The 16,763-nt window shown below is 33.4% G+C and overlaps 4 protein-coding genes and 1 pseudogene across 6 annotated transcripts; 3 read left to right on the top strand and 2 right to left on the bottom strand.

Moving 5' to 3' along the window:
- The first annotated feature begins 815 nt into the window (after positions 1–815).
- On the top strand, positions 816–2,410 carry LOC114180898 (kunitz-type trypsin inhibitor-like 1 protein). Its single transcript, XM_028067193.2, has 3 exons — positions 816–1,161; positions 1,243–1,390; positions 2,077–2,410. Exons 1-3 carry the CDS (start codon positions 864–866, stop codon positions 2,288–2,290), a joined length of 660 nt encoding a protein of 219 aa, XP_027922994.1. The 5' UTR covers positions 816–863; the 3' UTR covers positions 2,291–2,410.
- Positions 2,411–5,960: 3,550 nt separating this feature from the next.
- On the top strand, positions 5,961–6,897 carry LOC114180897 (kunitz-type trypsin inhibitor-like 2 protein; annotated as a pseudogene). The gene is made up of 2 exons (XR_014994346.1): positions 5,961–6,292; positions 6,454–6,897. The product of XR_014994346.1 is annotated as a kunitz-type trypsin inhibitor-like 2 protein (transcript).
- Positions 6,898–6,993: 96 nt separating this feature from the next.
- Positions 6,994–8,109, bottom strand: LOC114182510 (22.7 kDa class IV heat shock protein-like). Its single transcript, XM_028069394.2, has one exon. The coding sequence runs from the start codon at positions 7,774–7,776 to the stop codon at positions 7,225–7,227; it is 552 nt and encodes a 183-aa protein (XP_027925195.1). The 5' UTR covers positions 7,777–8,109; the 3' UTR covers positions 6,994–7,224.
- Positions 8,110–12,096: 3,987 nt separating this feature from the next.
- Positions 12,097–15,358, bottom strand: LOC114181036 (Pentatricopeptide repeat (PPR) superfamily protein). 2 transcript variants are annotated; one of them, XM_085672114.1, is made up of 3 exons: positions 13,236–15,358; positions 12,608–12,713; positions 12,097–12,425 (listed from the first exon to the last, which is right to left on the bottom strand). In XM_085672114.1, the coding sequence occupies exon 1, from the start codon at positions 15,297–15,299 to the stop codon at positions 13,731–13,733; it is 1,569 nt and encodes a 522-aa protein (XP_085528240.1). In that variant the 5' UTR covers positions 15,300–15,358; the 3' UTR covers positions 12,097–12,425; positions 12,608–12,713; positions 13,236–13,730. The 2 variants fall into 2 exon arrangements, with proteins under 2 accessions (XP_085528240.1, XP_027923156.1); XM_028067355.2 differs by having other exon boundaries at positions 12,097–12,713.
- On the top strand, positions 12,221–12,781 carry LOC114181037 (22.7 kDa class IV heat shock protein-like). Its single transcript, XM_028067356.2, has one exon. It carries the CDS (start codon positions 12,221–12,223, stop codon positions 12,779–12,781), a length of 561 nt encoding a protein of 186 aa, XP_027923157.1.
- Positions 15,359–16,763: the final 1,405 nt, after the last annotated feature.

Here is a 16,763-nt window from a genome sequence, read left to right as displayed (position 1 = left end):
CATTTGTTTTTTTTTTAACAATTACAAAAGTCTGTTTCTCGAAATTGTATGTCCCATCTAAGCCAATAATTCTACATTTCTGCAGACACACACCAGAAAGGAAAATTATATTATAATTTTTGTTTTTCACTTTTATATTTTACTTACCGACGTAATTACACATTACGTTAAGATATCAAGAATAAGATTTAAAAAAATGGAAGATAATAATATTTTAATTACTAAATTTTTTGATAATTTTGTTTTTATATGAGATAATAGTTTTAAAATATTAAAAATAAAAAATCAATTAAAAATAACATTTAAGATTATGTCGAAAGTCTTATTAGTCGATAAGACTAATTCACAATATATAAGTGGATGCAATCTTTACCTTACCAGTTGATTTTGTGAAGTTGAGTTAAGCTTAAAGTCCACTTCTAACATAATATCAAAATAAGGTCGAAGTCTATCTTAACGAACTTTTTTAGATATTTTATTCCAAATCCCATATCAAATCGCTAATAGATTACCCACTAATTTTTTATCTCACACATAAAATAAATATACCTCAACGTAATAATTTTATGAAATTAAATTAGATTTAAAATCCATTTTTATAAAAAAAAATTTCCAGAAATGGAAGTGATAATATTCTACAAATACACCCTTACGAGTAATTTCAACTGTCTTATCAGTCTCTTCCACATCACTGACCAAAATTGAAGTGTACATATCTAACCCATGCAGTATCTTATCTTTTTCCAAAGTACAAACACGTGGTGGGTGGTACATAGCAGCATATCTTTGTTTCTATATAAGGAAAGAACAAAAACAAATCCATCACAAGATCTGAAACAACAACACCTCCCAGTGAATCAAGCATGAAGCGAACCCTAGTTCTTGCTCTCTCCTTCTTTGCTTTCTTCACCAATCTTCCCTTAGGTTTCTCAGATGATGCTGAGCAAGTTGTGGACAAAGATGGCGACCCCCTTGAACCATCTCGCCAATACTACATCTTTCCATCATTCTTTGGCCCAGCAGGTGGTGGTGTGAAATATGCCAGAACTGCGAATTCAGAGTGCCCTCTTACTGTCTTTCAAGAATACTCACAATTCTATCGTGGCAACCCGGTCAAATTCACCGTAGCTGGAGACACCGACACCTCTGATATATTCACAGGTACTCACTCACTCATCAAGGATGAAAACTGAATAGTTTGTTATTTATCACTCATTTGAATTATTTGAAACATGAGAATAGGTACGGAAGTGGAAATCGAGTTCGTAGATAAGCCAAGGTGTGCGGAATCATCCAAGTGGTTGGTGTTTTTGGACGTAACAATAAACAAGGCATGTGTGGGAATTGGTGGTGCCGAAGACCATCCAGGGCAAGAAATTTTTGATGGGAAATTTCATGATGGGGAAAACAATAACAAATAATATACCAGAAAATGCAGCGGATATAATTTCTCTTAACTTATAAGAATCTATGAGGAGCAATAATCAAAAAGCAGCAATAATAAATCACCAAAAACACAAATAAAGGCACCAAGATTTATAACGTGGAAAACCCCTCAAATCAAGAGTAAAAACCACGAGTCGTCCAGACCAAAGAAATAGTTCCACTATGATCAACAAGAGTACAAGAGAGTCTCAATCAATAGTACAAATTAGTGCCAACACCCAACCAAATAACAAAACAACAAAGCTTTCAAATAGAGAAGAACAAGAGAGGAAACCTCTACAAATCACTGCTGCAGTGCGAAATTAATATCTCCCAACTCAGACCTCGTATCAAAGATCCGACCGGTCAGAATGAAGAGCAACGAGTTCCGAACCTGCTGTAAAAATTTCAGCCCGATCCAACGGTGAACGAATCCGCAGCGCCGAATTTACTGCGACAGCTCTATGAAAAACGTGAACAGAATTTTCACTCTACCTCTCCCTCTATGTGTTAGGGCTTTCAGTGTATTCTGATTCTATTGTTCTGCCTCTCTCTTTATTTTATAGCCCCTCTCCACTAGGTTAAGTGAGACATGGACTTCTCAAATTTTGAGTCTTTTTCTCCACATAGGAAGGGAGTCCAATACCCAACATTTCACATTAAGAAATATGGAATTGGGTACAAGCTTGTGTTTTGCAGGACTGAGTCAGCACAAGCTTGTTTGAATATTGAGAGGTTTGATGCTTATAACGGTGAGGAGGGTAGACGCTTGACTCTGACTGAGGAAGAATATGGTGCCTCCGATATTGTGTTCATACGGGCATATGATGATGATGATGATAAGGTTATTAAGTCCGTTGTTTGAATCAAATATCTCAAATTTGGTTAATAAATGTTGAGTTAATGCAATCGTATATGCTCTACTTGTTGTGATTTGCATTACCTAAGTGAATAAGAGATCATGACTATGCTTTCTTCTGTGAGATCTTTCTCTCTTTTCTTCTTTCCAATTTCATAGAAAGAAAAATATTAGGTTTAATATATATTCTAACTCTACAATTCGTTCAGAAACAAAAATCATCCATTTATATGTTCAGTACGATGAGATACGCATGTCGTAAAGTCCTACATTTTCTATAATAAGAAAGAGAATGTGTGTTTATAGCTATATAATAAATTTAATTTTTATTTTGAAGAGAGTAAGTGTGCATGGAATTAAAGGGCATGTGATTTTTATTCGATTTTAGTTATCTGTTAATAGAACGATGATATTTTTAATTGATGATGTATTTTTTTACACAAGCATGAAAGTGATGAAGAAAGGAGAGAAAGAGAAGATGCAAATGTTTATATTCTGCTGTTCAACTTTCACACTTGGACAAAACATTTTGTATAAAGACGAACTCGTGTTTTAAAAAGACAAATGATTAATTTGCAAACTCATTGGATAACAATAAAAAGGAACCATTAAAACTTTAATTATTTTTATAAAATTATAATTTTGTTAAAGTTAAATACTGAAAAAAAAACAATATATGAAACAATGTTATTTGGTGAATATACCTAAGGTTTCACAATTTCTTTCATTATTTCATTTTTTTAATGTCAAAGTTTGTATTGTTACGTTGAAAATATAAAATCAAGCGAGTATATTATAACTCAATTTAGAAATATGAAAATTTTATACATTCAATACCAAGAAAATTTGAAATCAAAATTAAATATACTCCCATTTATGAGAATTTTAAAAAATTAATCATACCTATTTTATACAATAGTGATGATGAAAGGGAAATTACTGAAAAACTTATAATTAAGTCTGACGTAAAAAATAATAATATAAAATAAATAAATAAATAAATATATATATATATATATATATATATATATATATATATTTTAAAATGGAAGCAAAACATATAAAATCAAGTATCTTGAGTAATTTAACTATGGTAAAATTGTTAAGACGCCTACACCTGTCCACTTGATTCTGCGATGCAAAACATTAAATGTAGCAGGGTAGTGTGGGAGAACTTCACAAGCCTCCCATGGAGGAAAACTTAATATTTACCGTTTAATCCGTTGAATATCGTGAATTTTATATGTTCATATAAACTTCGTAAACAAGATGGAGTATTTACATGTAATACTCCAAGCTTGGAAATGTTATTAGGGAAAGTAGATGTTCATTTGGAACCATACAAGGATGAGTAGTTGCAGTGATTTGGAAGATGAGTGATTTTTTTTATCTAGTGTGTATCGGGCGGATTTGAAGGATTGTTTCACCAAATTATCCTTTGTCACCTTTTTTTTTTCCACGTGTTGTATGTAGCAAAAATTACTCTTTTTTCACGTGTTAGATCGATCCCAAATTTGTAGATTCGATCCCTCATAATTTTTGGAACGGAGCTCCTCTTCGCTGGATTCGATATGGGGGTGGAGAGTGGATTGGACTCCTTTTTTGTGGTGACTCCATTCTTACAACTTCCTTCCTACAACTAAATTAATTTATTCTATTAATTTTTTTATGTATTTATTTAAAGTGTTGTATTAAATAAAAATTTAAAAAATTATTATAACTAATACAAATACTAATTTATACTACTTATTACTTAAAGGGCAAAATGGTAATCTCTCTTTTCTATATATTAAAATGGTAATCACAGTTATATTTAATAATTTATTTAAACTATTAAAAAATAAAATTTAAATAGGACTAACGTTATAAATATTGATTATTTTTTGTTATATTTTTAATTTTTAATTTCTAATTTCTTTTTCAAATGAAAGTAAATAATTAACAAAAGTAGTACGTAAATCATACTATATAGTATGTGGGTAAAAAGTTTTTTAACAATTATGCTATTATAAAAAATCTATCAAAATTACTCGGTCGAGTTTCATCCTTATCCAATTATTGTACTTGCATTTATCTAATATCTTACCTACTTGGCACATAGGATAAGTTGATATTTTTTTATATATATAATAAAAGAAGTTGAATTAATTTGACTTGAATAACATTAAAGAATAAAAAATATACATAAAATTGAGCATAATTATCTTCCATTCCAAAGGGTAGTATAAGTATAATTAGATATAATAATTACCCAATTCTTTTATGAAGCTTACAAATACTTATATTATCAGACACGACATAAATAAGTAAATCGATTAGTATATATTTTTTATCTGTTAAAACAAATATTGAAATTCCAATTTTCAAAATGTATTTTTTTTGTGGGTCAAAAAGTTTGGTTTTCGGATAAAAAAAGCTATTTAAAAAAAATGTGATTATATCATATTTCACAGCATTATTGATCAAACTACCAATAATTGCTTCACATTTCCTTTTTTTTTAAACAATTATATTCCCTCCAAATTGTAAGTGGCATATGAACCACAAAAATTTTCACATTTCTCTACCTGTACATTTGAAATATCTCTGCACATACATGTTTTTTCATTAAAAATCGAGTTATATTTAAAATATATTTTTATTACTATACTTTAATAATTTTAATCTAATTATTCAAATAAATAACTAAGATTCATTTGTTAAATTAAGAAGAAGAAAAAAACCTCCGGTCTTAAAATTATTAAAACATTAAAAAAATGTTATAAATGTTTTGTCAGTCTCTTTAATACCTCTGTATTTTTCCTACACTTCAATAATACACCTTTGCTGCTACGTCGATTCTTAACATCCGTGTACATTTGTTGCTGCCTATGTTTCAATTTTGAGCTCTTTCTTCTTTTTCTTGTTTTTTTCTTCCTTTTCTCTCTCATAATTGGACTTTCCATACCTAACTATGTACTATCTTTTTCTAATAAGAAAAACGTGGTGCTATAACAGCATATTCGGCAAAATCATTAAACCAGTAAATTTTATTTTTAAAATTATTGAAATGTCTTTAATTTAAAAAAAAAATATAAAAATAAATTTGTGTCAAATTGGTACGATAAAAATTAATACTACTTTATCGTGACTTTATGATAAATTAGCATGACTTTAATTAAAACAAAAAAATTTTAATATTTTAAAATTGCATCAAATTGACATCCTTTTAATTTAGATTAATATAAATGTTGAAAATTTGAATATGAATTTAAGTTTTATGTAGTAAAAAATAAGAAAGTTGAATATTATATGACTCATAAAATCAGTGTTTTAAAATTTTGAGTAAAAGATCGTATTAATTCGTTATATATAAATTTTATATATAGATTAAATTCATATTTTATTAATATTGTATTTTCCTAATTCATCATAAGATTTATCTATATCAAAATCTAATTCTTATAATGACATGTTGTAAAGAAAAAAACTCATGAACTCATCAAATCTCGTGTTTATGAAGTACAATCATGTTTCATTAATTTTGGATATTTCTATTAATCTTTTCTGGAAAGACCGGTGAATAAGTCTTATTAAACTTGACACGAATTTAATTAAAATTAAAACAAAAATGACAATGCCCCTTATGGGTGCATTTCTCATCCTTGTTTCTATATAAAGAAGCAAAACCCGTTCATGGAAACACAAACACAACATCAAGAACACCCTCCCACTGAATCAAGCATGAAGCAAACCTTAGTTCTTGCTTTCTCCTTCCTCGCATTCCTCACGAACCTTCCCTCAGCTTTCTCAGATAATGCTCCTACGCCAGTTCTGGACGTAATGAATAACACCGTGGAAACAGATCGGCAATACTACATCATACCATCAATCCGTGGCCCACCAGGTGGCGGATTGAAACTTGCCAAAACCGGCAACTCAGACTTGTCTTGCAAGATTTCTCAGAAGTCTTCCGTGGCCGTTCTGTCAAATTCACCACCGGCGGAGACAGCACTGTAGTCCTCACAGGTACTCATCAATCATTTTTTGTTACTATAAGATTTTGTTAGTGAAAAGAAATATAATATTATTAGAAAAATTGAACTCATACGTCTTTTTGTTAGTAGTTTCTAAATTGAATTATTTTCCTAAAAATGATAATGTTGGGTTACTAATTTGATATGGTATAGGTCAGAATCTGGTTATCGAGTTCGTAAATAAGCCAGAGTGTGCAGAATCCGGCAAGTGGGAGGTGATTTTGGACTTCAAATTCCCCGTGCCATACGTGGGAATTAGTGCTCAGCAACGAGTTGTTAGTGGCTCATTTCAGATTCAGAAGTACCGATTTGGTGTTGGGTACAAGCTTGTGTTTTGTCGAGATGGCGGAGAAACTTGTTTGAATATTGGGAGATTTGATGCAAAGAACGGTGAGGATGGAACACGCTTGAGGCTGGATGACCCAGATCCCTTCGATGTTGTCTTCGTAGAGGCTTTTGAAGATAAATGAGGTTATTAAGTCCGTACTTTGAATCAAATATCTCAACTGTGCTTAATAGTTGTTGAGTTAATGTAATCATATGCTCTTCTTGTTATTTGCATTATCCAAGTTAATAAGAGATATTAATTGTTATATATGGTTGCTTTTGTGAGATCTTATTCTCTTTTATCTCTTTCAACTTCGAATAAAATTAAATTTTGTCCAACTTCTTTTTACAACTTAGAGATAAAAATTGTAAAAATTTATTCGTTATAATTTCATTATCCTTTAAAATTCTAACTCTAACAAGTAAATCAAACAAGACCACAGCAACATGATAACTTAGTAACATCCTCACAACAAAAGATCTTAGTAGAACCTTATTATCCACAAATTCAAACCCTTCCTTTTTCATTTATCATTTACCATCACACAAACAAGAAGTTCATGACAGGATACATAGCTCTCACCATTTATGAGCAATTCAAAGATCTTGTTTTCCTCCATCATCCTCTGCAATGCTAACAACCCTAGAAGCTCTGATCTTATCAGGTGCCAACTTGGCCATGGTGAGAGTAAGAACTCCATTCTCTAACTTAGCCTTGAGAGAATCAAAATCCACATTCTCTGGAACCTTAAACTGTCTCCAGAATCTGCCATAAGATCTCTCCACTCTGTGCCAGTGATCCCCTTCCTTCTCCTCCTCCTTCTTCCTTTCTCCACTCACTCTCACCACTCTGTTCCCTTCCACTTCTATCTTTATCTCATCTTTCTTCAACCCTGGAACATCCATCATGATAACATGTCCCTCTGCTGTCTCCTTCCAATCCACTCTTGCAGGTGACAATGCCTGATCTTTGCCAACCCCAAATGGGATTTGCTCCAACACGCGATATGGATCAAGGAAGCGATCAGACCATATGTCAGCCCAGAGTGCACCAGGACGATCCGTGAATGGTTGCAGAGACCCTTTTGCCTTCCACGAAAAACCGGCAAGAACAAGCAAGATCAGTGGTGCTAGTGCGAAGTTTCTCATCTGAGCTTTGAAATGTGTGAATGGGTTTTCGCTGATGAATTGGAGAGTCGAGAGAAACAGATTCTGTGTTTGATTTTGGCTGTATTTGAAGATTGTTTTGAAACTGGTTGAAGATTAAGGTGGATGGTGGTTCTGTATATATAGGGAGAGAGAATGTGGCGAAGGGTTAACGTGGTTGTTGAAACATGCAATGGTGGAATTGAAGTGTCGTAGTATAATGTAGAGAGAAGAAGAAGGTTCTGGTGTTTCATATTTGGAAGAGGAGAAGAGGGTTCTGGATGTGAGAGAGGGTGCAAGAATGTTCTGACGTGTTCCAGTGATTTCTAATCAAAGTTTTTTTTTTGACAAATAATAATGAATATGTGGTGGCACTTTAATAATGGAAAAAAGATGTTATTTAACAAAAGAAAGAAATTTTTTTGGTGTGAGTTGAAAAATAAAAATAAATGTTATCAAAATAAACTTTATCAAAATAGCATAGACCGAGTTGAGAGACCATTTGCTTACGAGTTTTATTTCTTATATGTAGAAAAATTAGTCTGCTAAATTATCACATCAGACATCACACAATCCATTTTTTTTTCTAGTTCATTTTGTTAATTTATTACTTTTATACGTTATATCTTCAATAGTTTTTACCGTCCGTTTGGATTATTAACTTTTTTAAATCTAGTATTTTAATTTATCTAAATTAAAATAGTAACTAATTATTTTTTATTTTTAAAATTAATTGTTATTTAATAATTTTTAAAAATTTTAAATATTAATCAAACTAATTTAGTGACCAATAATTGTTAATAATTATAATGACCAATTTAGATGTCAATTTACAAAAATAAAAATTATTGATTACTAAAATAGTCATTATTGATTAGATGTTATGTTTGTAATTCTTTTGAAATAGTGAAAAAATTCTCTGGTTAAGGTTGCTAGGAAAACTGGATGTAGATTGCAAAGAATCGAACTTCTAAATCTTTGTGTTTGTATGTTTTATCTTTCCTTTACCTTATTTTGATATGGTATAAACAATCCAACATTAGAGCTTCCAATTACATTGTGTTAACAAGTTTGAGAAGATTGGCCATATCATTTTGACATTTTGGAGTGTCAAAGTCAGAGGATAAATGTCTCTGGATAGATACACCAGTGCAGAATGGGCTTTTGGCCCCGGTTGTTTTTGTTATTCTGCCTCGGTTTTAGAACCGAGGCATATTGGGGTGAGGCCAAAAGGTATGACTTTTGGCCTCGGGTGTTAACCGGAATCATAAAACGCTTTTTCTGCCTCGGGTAACGTAAGAACCGAGGCCATAGGGGACATTTTTTTGGACCACCACTACAGTTGTGGTAAGTCGTTCGAGCACCACTGCAGTTGGAAGAACCCCTCTGTGGTATCATCCTCATTACCATCCACTTCCAGATCTGGTTTCAGCCCCTCTTCCACTTTGCATTTCAACCACCCTTTTCAACAAACCCTAAAAACTACATATAAAATTTAATCAACGAATCAGGAAATGGAGGTGGAGGAAATGGAGCTGCAGTGAACCAGCGGCTGCAGCGAACAGCGGCGGCAGCGACCCAGCGGCGGCAACGACCCAACGGCGAGGAAATGGAGGTGCAGCGAACAGCAGCGGCAGCGACCCAGCGGCGGCAACGACCCAGCGGCGAGGAAATGGAGGTGCAGCGAACAGCGGCGGCAGCGACCCAGCGGCGAGGACGAACCAGCGAACCAGCGACGGTGGAGGGGTAGGTTGCAGGGAGAGAGAAGAGAGAAATGGAGACTGCGGCGGGGAAGGAGAAAAAGAAAAAAGGGCTGGCTAGGTTGCAGGGAGAGAGAAGAGAGAAATGGAGTTGTTTAGAGAAATGGAGACTGCGGCGGGGAAGAAGAAGAAGAAAAAAGGGCACGCATTTTGGCACCGGTTGTCAATCACCCGAGGCCAAATGGAAGTGTATAGGCCCCGGTTCTTCGCCACCCGAGGCCAAATCTCTGTTATAGGCCTCGTTTTTCTGTCACCCGAGGCCAAAGCGTGCGCTGTCAGTGGCAGTTTTGTAAATCTGGGTGACACAGATGGGTTATATGCTTCGGTTAGTTTGGGACCCGAGGCAGAATGCTGAGAAAAATTTCAAAAATGCCACCGCCTCCTTATAGGCTTCGGTCCCGCAGTAACCGAAGCCTATAAGGCGAGTTAAAAACCCCATTCTGCACTAGTGATAACTCTATTGATTGGTGTTTGATATTTAGTCCTTGAGTGTCGAGGTTATAGCACAAATGTCTTTAGATTAATAACTCTATGAACTGAGACTTATTTGCGAGAGTCTTTAAAGTGTCAAAGTTAAAGGACAAATCTCTCTAGATAGAGAACTCTATTCATTGATCTTTGATGTTCTTAAGTGTCAAGATTAAAGGACGAACTTCTCTAGAATGGAAACTCTTTGACTAATGTTTGTTTGTGAGGGTCTTTGGAGTGTTAATGTCAGAGGATGGATATATATATATATATATATATATATATATATATATATATATATATATATATATATCTAGACATAAAAATCAATTGACTGATATTTGATACTTGGATTTTGGGTTTTAAGGTCAAAAGATAAATGTCTCTAGACTGAGAATTCTATGACTCAAGACTTTGTTGTGTTTTAAAAATTATTTGTAGTTGATTTTAGTTATCTAAATTTTGTAATAAGTGTTGAAATGTGTGAAAATGATCTTAGAAAGACTTTGGCTAGGAAAGACAGTTTTTATGTTGTTTATTTGTGATTTTTTTTCCTAGGAGTCTAACTTGGTGAACTTCCCTATATTTTAAATTTAACAAAGAAAATGATTTTGAAAATAGTTATTATTTTTCATATGTTTGGGATTTTAAACACTTTTTGAGTTTATTTTCAAAATTGAGGTTTTTACTTGTTTATTAGGTCATCCTTCTACTTTGTGGGTATGACTGACTTTCACTTACGATGATCATGTACCACGGAAGTTAATGATCGTACAGATATTAAGGAAGATGTATAACACTAATAAGAGTAATCAATATTGAAAGATATTTGAGATAGTCTTTTAGTCTTATATTTTTTCTTTTTAATAAAATTTATAGTTGTAAAATAATGATTTTCATTGAGGTTCAAATAAATTAATGATAAATCTTATTTTTAATTATGAAATTAATAAGTATATTCATGTTAGTTATAAACCTCAGAAAAGGGGAAAATTGAAATGTTACGTATGGACTTAAATTGTTGTTTTCCATTAATTGAAATTACTACATTCTTTTCCTCTAAAATTGACACAATCTCTTATTCAGAGCTTTTTCATTTATCTTTTTTTGTTTTAGTATATATTGTGAAAATTTATTATCATATTCATTATATGATCATATTAAATTGAGAAGGTGTCCATATAAGTATTGTTTAATAATATAGGACAAAAGTTTATATTTGTTTGTAAAAGGTTTAAGCATCCTAAATGCTTTTTATTAATTTATTTTTTGTTGATAAAAAAACATATTAAATTGAGAAGGTACGCAAAGTTTTCTCTACTACCTTTCTGTTGCGTACCTCTTCTTTATGAGACCAATAATACAAGTGAAATAATGTTCAATGCTTTCTAAGTTTGACATCTCACATTTGTCATAATCTCTGCAAAAATTGCAACTTCGATTTTGGTGTCTTCTCATTTTAAAGTGTTCTACACATTTTTAACAATTTTGCAATTCACAGTTTTACCGAAAATAAAATAATCTACTCCTTGTTAGATTCGCGATAGTATCAAGTTATCTTTCCTTTGATTTTCTTCATTAGCTTCATCTAGTAAATCCTAGTGAACGAAGTTTTAAATTTTGAGTCTTTAAATGTGAAGTTATTCACAACTCCTTATATTTATAATAAAGTTTTTCATTTAGTTAGAATCTCACCATATAATATTATAATTTATTATCATAACTCCCTCTTATAATATATGTTTTATCACTACCAACACTCTTGTTTCTCACTCTATATTTTTTTTTTCTGCTATAACTTTTTATACTCACTCTCTAAGCTTACAATAGCAATTAATGTGACATCTAATCAGCTCTGATACCAATGGGACATTACAATACTCGAATAAAATTTACAGTCAATCAAAAGCATGAAATAAGGAATAGAACTTCTTAAAACATGATTTAATAAATCATTATTTCTGGTGTTACGGAATATACGTAAAAGCCTTTAGACAGGCTTCATTAAATACATTAAATAATTAAAATAAATAAGAAAACTATGGGTAACTCTTAAATCTAATGGAAACCCATAAATAAAGGGAAAAGAATAAGATGACTTGGTAAAACTTGATTAGTATATATAAAGTTTCAAGACAAACTTCAGATATAACCAAAATCAAACACAATCTGCTTCTCAATTTTCCAAACAGAAGGCACATACACATCTCAAAACAAAGATGAGAAAATTAGTACTAGTACCACTGATCTTGCTTGTTCTTGCTGGTTTTCCATCCAAGGCAAAAGGGTTTATGCAACCGTTTACAGATCGTCCTGATGCACTCTTGGCTGACATATTGTCTGATCGTTTACTTGATCCATTTCGTGCGTTAGAGCAAATCCCATTTGGGGTTGGCAAAGATCAGGCTTCCATGGCTGTGTCACCTGCAAGAGTAGATTGGAAGGAGACACCACAGGGACATGTTATAATGATAGATGTGCCAGGGTTGAAGAAAGATGACATAAAGATAGAAGTGGAGGGGGATGCAGAGCTGAAAGTGAGTGGAGAAAGGAAGAAGGAGGAGGAGAAGGAAGGGGATCACTGGCATAGAATGGAGAGATCTTACGGCAAATTCTGGAGGCAGTTCAAGTTACCAGAGAATGTAGATTTTGATTCTCTCAGGGCTAGGTTAGAGAATGGAGTGCTTACTCTCACCATGGCCAAGTTGTCACCTGAAAAGACCAAAGCTTCAAGGGTGGTTAACATTGGAGGGGATGATGAACGCAAGCAAGATATTTGAATTATTAATAAATGATAATAACTATACTCCAGTGGACTTTTTGTGTGCCAATTAATGATCAATAAAAAGGGGTATGTACTCTGGGCAAGGATTTTGTGGATAAAAGAGTTCCGCAAAGATCTTTGGTTGTTATCATGTAACACTGGTCTTGTCTGATTAGCTGGTTGATTTTATTTTGTGGTCTAACTCAAATTTTAGCCTTTGATTATTAAATAAAGTAGTAAGGGAATAACACAATCATGGAGCACATTAATAAAAGAAAACACGTAACAAAGTACTATGGGCTCCGTTAGTGGGGAATGTTATCCATTTATTAAAGCTTTTAAAATCTTCGCTTCCATCAAGACAATGTGAGACATACTTAAAACAGATATGACACAGATTATGTCATTACATGGTGTGCAAAATAAATATTCTAGCATTCAATAGCATTTACACGGTGTAAACTGCAAACCTTTGGTTGTATAATGTGGCTGAAGAATTTTGTCATGTTTGCATGAGAATCAGATATACTAAAGCATCCTTCAATTACATCTTTCAGAGAAACGAAATTCAAAGATTGTGAGTATGTCTTCCATCTGTAGTTTACGTTGCCAAAAAAACAGCCCAGGAATAAAAAACTGGACTAGGTTTAGAAAGCATGCTGATATGATACAGTGGTCAAACCAAAATAAATAAAATCATGGCCGTTCTTTTCCTCTGTTTCTCTGTTCTTGATAAACTTCGGAGTTGCAAGGACACAAGCGAATAATTACGTCGAAAAAAATTTGGTGTCCCTAGAAAAATCCTTGGTCATGTGATGTGACTGTATGTACCAGGAATCAGTTGCAAGGTCAGCACTGTCTTTTGTCAAAAAATTGGGTTTCTATTTACTGAAGTACATTGATTCTTCGTCTTCTGTTTAATCCTCCAAATGTATGGTGAATTCAAAACAGTTTCAGGTCACGGACTACAGATCAACCACGACTTCATTTTTAAAACCAACTAGACTTTCCAAGAGCCCGTACAACTCTTCTATCTTTGGATTCGATTTGTCAAGAGAATAGAACTGATGAACCTGGTCATCGACCTCAATCCAGCTGCACCCTGGAACTTTATAAGACTTTTGCTGCTTCAGTGTTCTCCTCAAATTCCTCACTTCATCCCACTGTCCCAACTCCCCGTATACATTGGCCAACATTATACCGTAACCTCCATTGTGTGGATCTATTTCAAGCAGTTTTTTGGCCGCAAATTCAGCCAAATCAGTCCGGCCGTGCACCTTACATCCATTAAGCAAAGAACCCCAAACAACCTCATCTGGTTCCATGCTCATACCATTGACAACTTCCATTGCCTCATCAAACCTCCCTGCTCGACCAAGAAGGTCTATCAAACACCCGTAGTGCTCGATCCTCGGCTCTATCCCATATTCACGACCCATCATCTCAAAATACCTATAACCCTGCTCAACCAATCCACCATGAGTACAAGCATTCAACAAACCAATGAAGGTGACCTCATCCGGTCTCACGCCACCACCAGACCCCACCATTTGCTCAAAAATGGCAATTGCACTCTCACTCTGCCCGTGCAACGCAAAGCAGTTAATCATCGAGTTCCATGAAGTCAACCCCTTCTCCGGATTCATCCCAAAAACCTTCCTTGCTTTCCCAAGGCTTCCACATTTCCCATACATATCAACAAGCGCATTCGAGACAAACGAGTCAAATACAAACCCATTCTTGTACACATAACCATGTATCCATCTCCCAAGCTGGAGCATCCCCGTGTGGCCGCAAGCCGAAAGTGCACAAACCACAGTAACCCCATTCGGCATATTACGCTCCCAAACCATTCTCCTAAACAACTCAATCCCCTGAGTGAAAGCCCCATTCTGAGCGCACCCGGAAATGAGAGCATTCCACGACGGTACATCCCTCTCGGGCATCTCGTCAAACACCCTCACCGCACTCTCGACATCCCCCACCCTAGCAAACCCAGAAACCATAACGGTAAAAGACACCACATTTCTCTCAGACATTTCATCAAACACTTTCTTTGCATCCGGCAAACCACCGGAAATCTTGGAGTAAGAGTCAACAAGCGCCGTTTGCACAACAGGGTAGAAGAGAAACCCGGATTTAACGATCTGGGCATGCAGGGAGTCAACAGCGCATGAGTCCGGACATGCTTTGAGCGCGTGGGGGAAGATAAATTGGTTGGGCCGCGTGGTCTGGGAGCGGAGCATGCGGCGGAAGAGGATGAGGACGGAGGGGTAGTTGGCGGGGTGGGCGGCGTAGGCGGTGATGATTGCGGTGAAGAGGTGGGTGTTGGGGGATGGGTGGTGGTGGAAGATGAGGCGTGCATAGGAGAGGTCAGAGAGAGTGAGGGCGCAGAAGCGAATAAGCTTGAAGGCGTAGAAGTGGGTGTGGGCATGGCCGAGAGCGGTGAGGTAACCCTGAAGTTGCTTCAGATGGTTCAGATGATTGCACTTGCTCAGTGTTTCCAACACATGTTCGTTCAGGTTTCGCTTCATTTGCAATTTTTTCTTCAGACGAAGAACATCAAATACTTAAAAAACACGAGTTGGTGACACTGTCACACTTGATACGTTATGGATAAATTTATTAATGGATTAAATATATTTTTGAATCGGTTACTTTTATAAATTTTATATTAATTTAGTTGTTTTTAAAATTTTGTATTAATTTAGTTCTTTATATTTAGAAATATGTGAATTTAATTTAGTTATTAAATTTTGATAATTTTATTTGATATTTTAAATGTATTGTATTATAATATTTGAATTAATATTGAAGTGAAAATGTGTCAAATGTAAATCATTCAAATACTATTATGAAATACGCTTGAAACGTTAAATAAACTTAATAAAATTTAGTTAAAATAACTAAATTCAGATATTTTAAGAAATAAAAGACTAAATTAGTTAAATATTTTGAAAAAAAAACTAATTTCAAATTTAAGTAAAACTTGAGGAACATAGACCATATTTAACCCTTTAATAATTTGTTATATTTAAAAATCAAAATAAAAATTTATTACAACTATAAGCACCAATTTATATGGTTAACCCTTTTTGGTTAGGGTGAACATTTATTTTCATTTTCGAAAATCATTCACGGGCACGAAGAAAATTAAAAAATATTCCTATTTTGACATTATCAAATTTTCATATACACTTTTCTTCCACAATTTTATTTTTTTAAATTTTTTTTACAAATTTAAAAATTAACATTTCTAATGACCAAAATATCCATAAAATGAGTTTTGATTTTCGAAAATCATTCACGGGCATGAAGAAAATTAAAAGATTTGACACTTAAACAAAATTTTATATACACTTTACCTCTAGTATTTTTTTTTTCAATTTTTTTTTTACAGATTTAAAACTTAATATTTCTAACGATCAAAATATACTTAAAATGAGTAGTCAACTAGTGCAAATAGTATAAAAAAGTATTTTATGTATTAAAATTCTGGAAAGTTTAATGAAAATATAATGTGTTAGTTAGTTTAGTCTCACTAATAAAGGGATTTGATAGTGTTTTATTTTAACATTTTCATTTCAACCCTAGTTCTTAAGTTTGCAAGTTATCGCAATATATGAGAAGTCAATCTCGTTTTTATTTTAAAAATTTAAAAGTTAAAGATGAATTTAAGAAGTATATTTTGCGAAGAAATCATTAAATGTAAATGGGATTTGATCTTGCTCAATACATACATAACTTGTTGAGTTTTTCTTAACAAGTGATATCATGTAATTTATTGAATTTTGTTTTATGAATTGAACAGAAAATAGGTAGCTTTGTTTGAAATTAAATTTGTGAAACTAGTTGATTTGGAACGATAATTTTTGTAAAATAACTAGAATTGATACTTTTATGTTAGAGTGTGGGTATGAAATTTTTAATTTAAAGTGAATTAAAATAGTTGATTGATAGGAGAATATGAGAAATTGAAATATGTTGAAAAAATTGAA

Source organism: Vigna unguiculata, chromosome 4, assembly GCF_037176805.1.
Source record: "Vigna unguiculata cultivar grain cowpea cultivar isolate G323 ecotype 2 chromosome 4, ASM3717680v1, whole genome shotgun sequence".
NCBI lineage: Eukaryota > Viridiplantae > Streptophyta > Magnoliopsida > Fabales > Fabaceae > Vigna > Vigna unguiculata.
The sequence above is the reverse complement of the archived record's forward strand: the minus strand, read 5'-3'. Positions and strand labels throughout refer to the sequence as shown.

Coding starts and splice junctions, on each gene's coding strand:
- LOC114181037 (XM_028067356.2), top strand. CDS start 12,221: ATGAGAAAATTAGTACTAGTACCACTGATCTTGCTTGTTCTTGCTGGT.
- LOC114180898 (XM_028067193.2), top strand. CDS start 864: ATGAAGCGAACCCTAGTTCTTGCTCTCTCCTTCTTTGCTTTCTTCACC. Junction 1,162..1,242: donor CACCTCTGATATATTCACAG/GTACTCACTCAC, acceptor ACATGAGAATAG/GTACGGAAGTGGAAATCGAG. Junction 1,391..2,076: donor CAAGAAATTTTTGATGGGAA/ATTTCATGATGG, acceptor CCAATACCCAAC/ATTTCACATTAAGAAATATG.
- LOC114182510 (XM_028069394.2), bottom strand. CDS start 7,776: ATGAGAAACTTCGCACTAGCACCACTGATCTTGCTTGTTCTTGCCGGT.
- LOC114181036 (XM_028067355.2), bottom strand. CDS start 15,299: ATGAAGCGAAACCTGAACGAACATGTGTTGGAAACACTGAGCAAGTGC.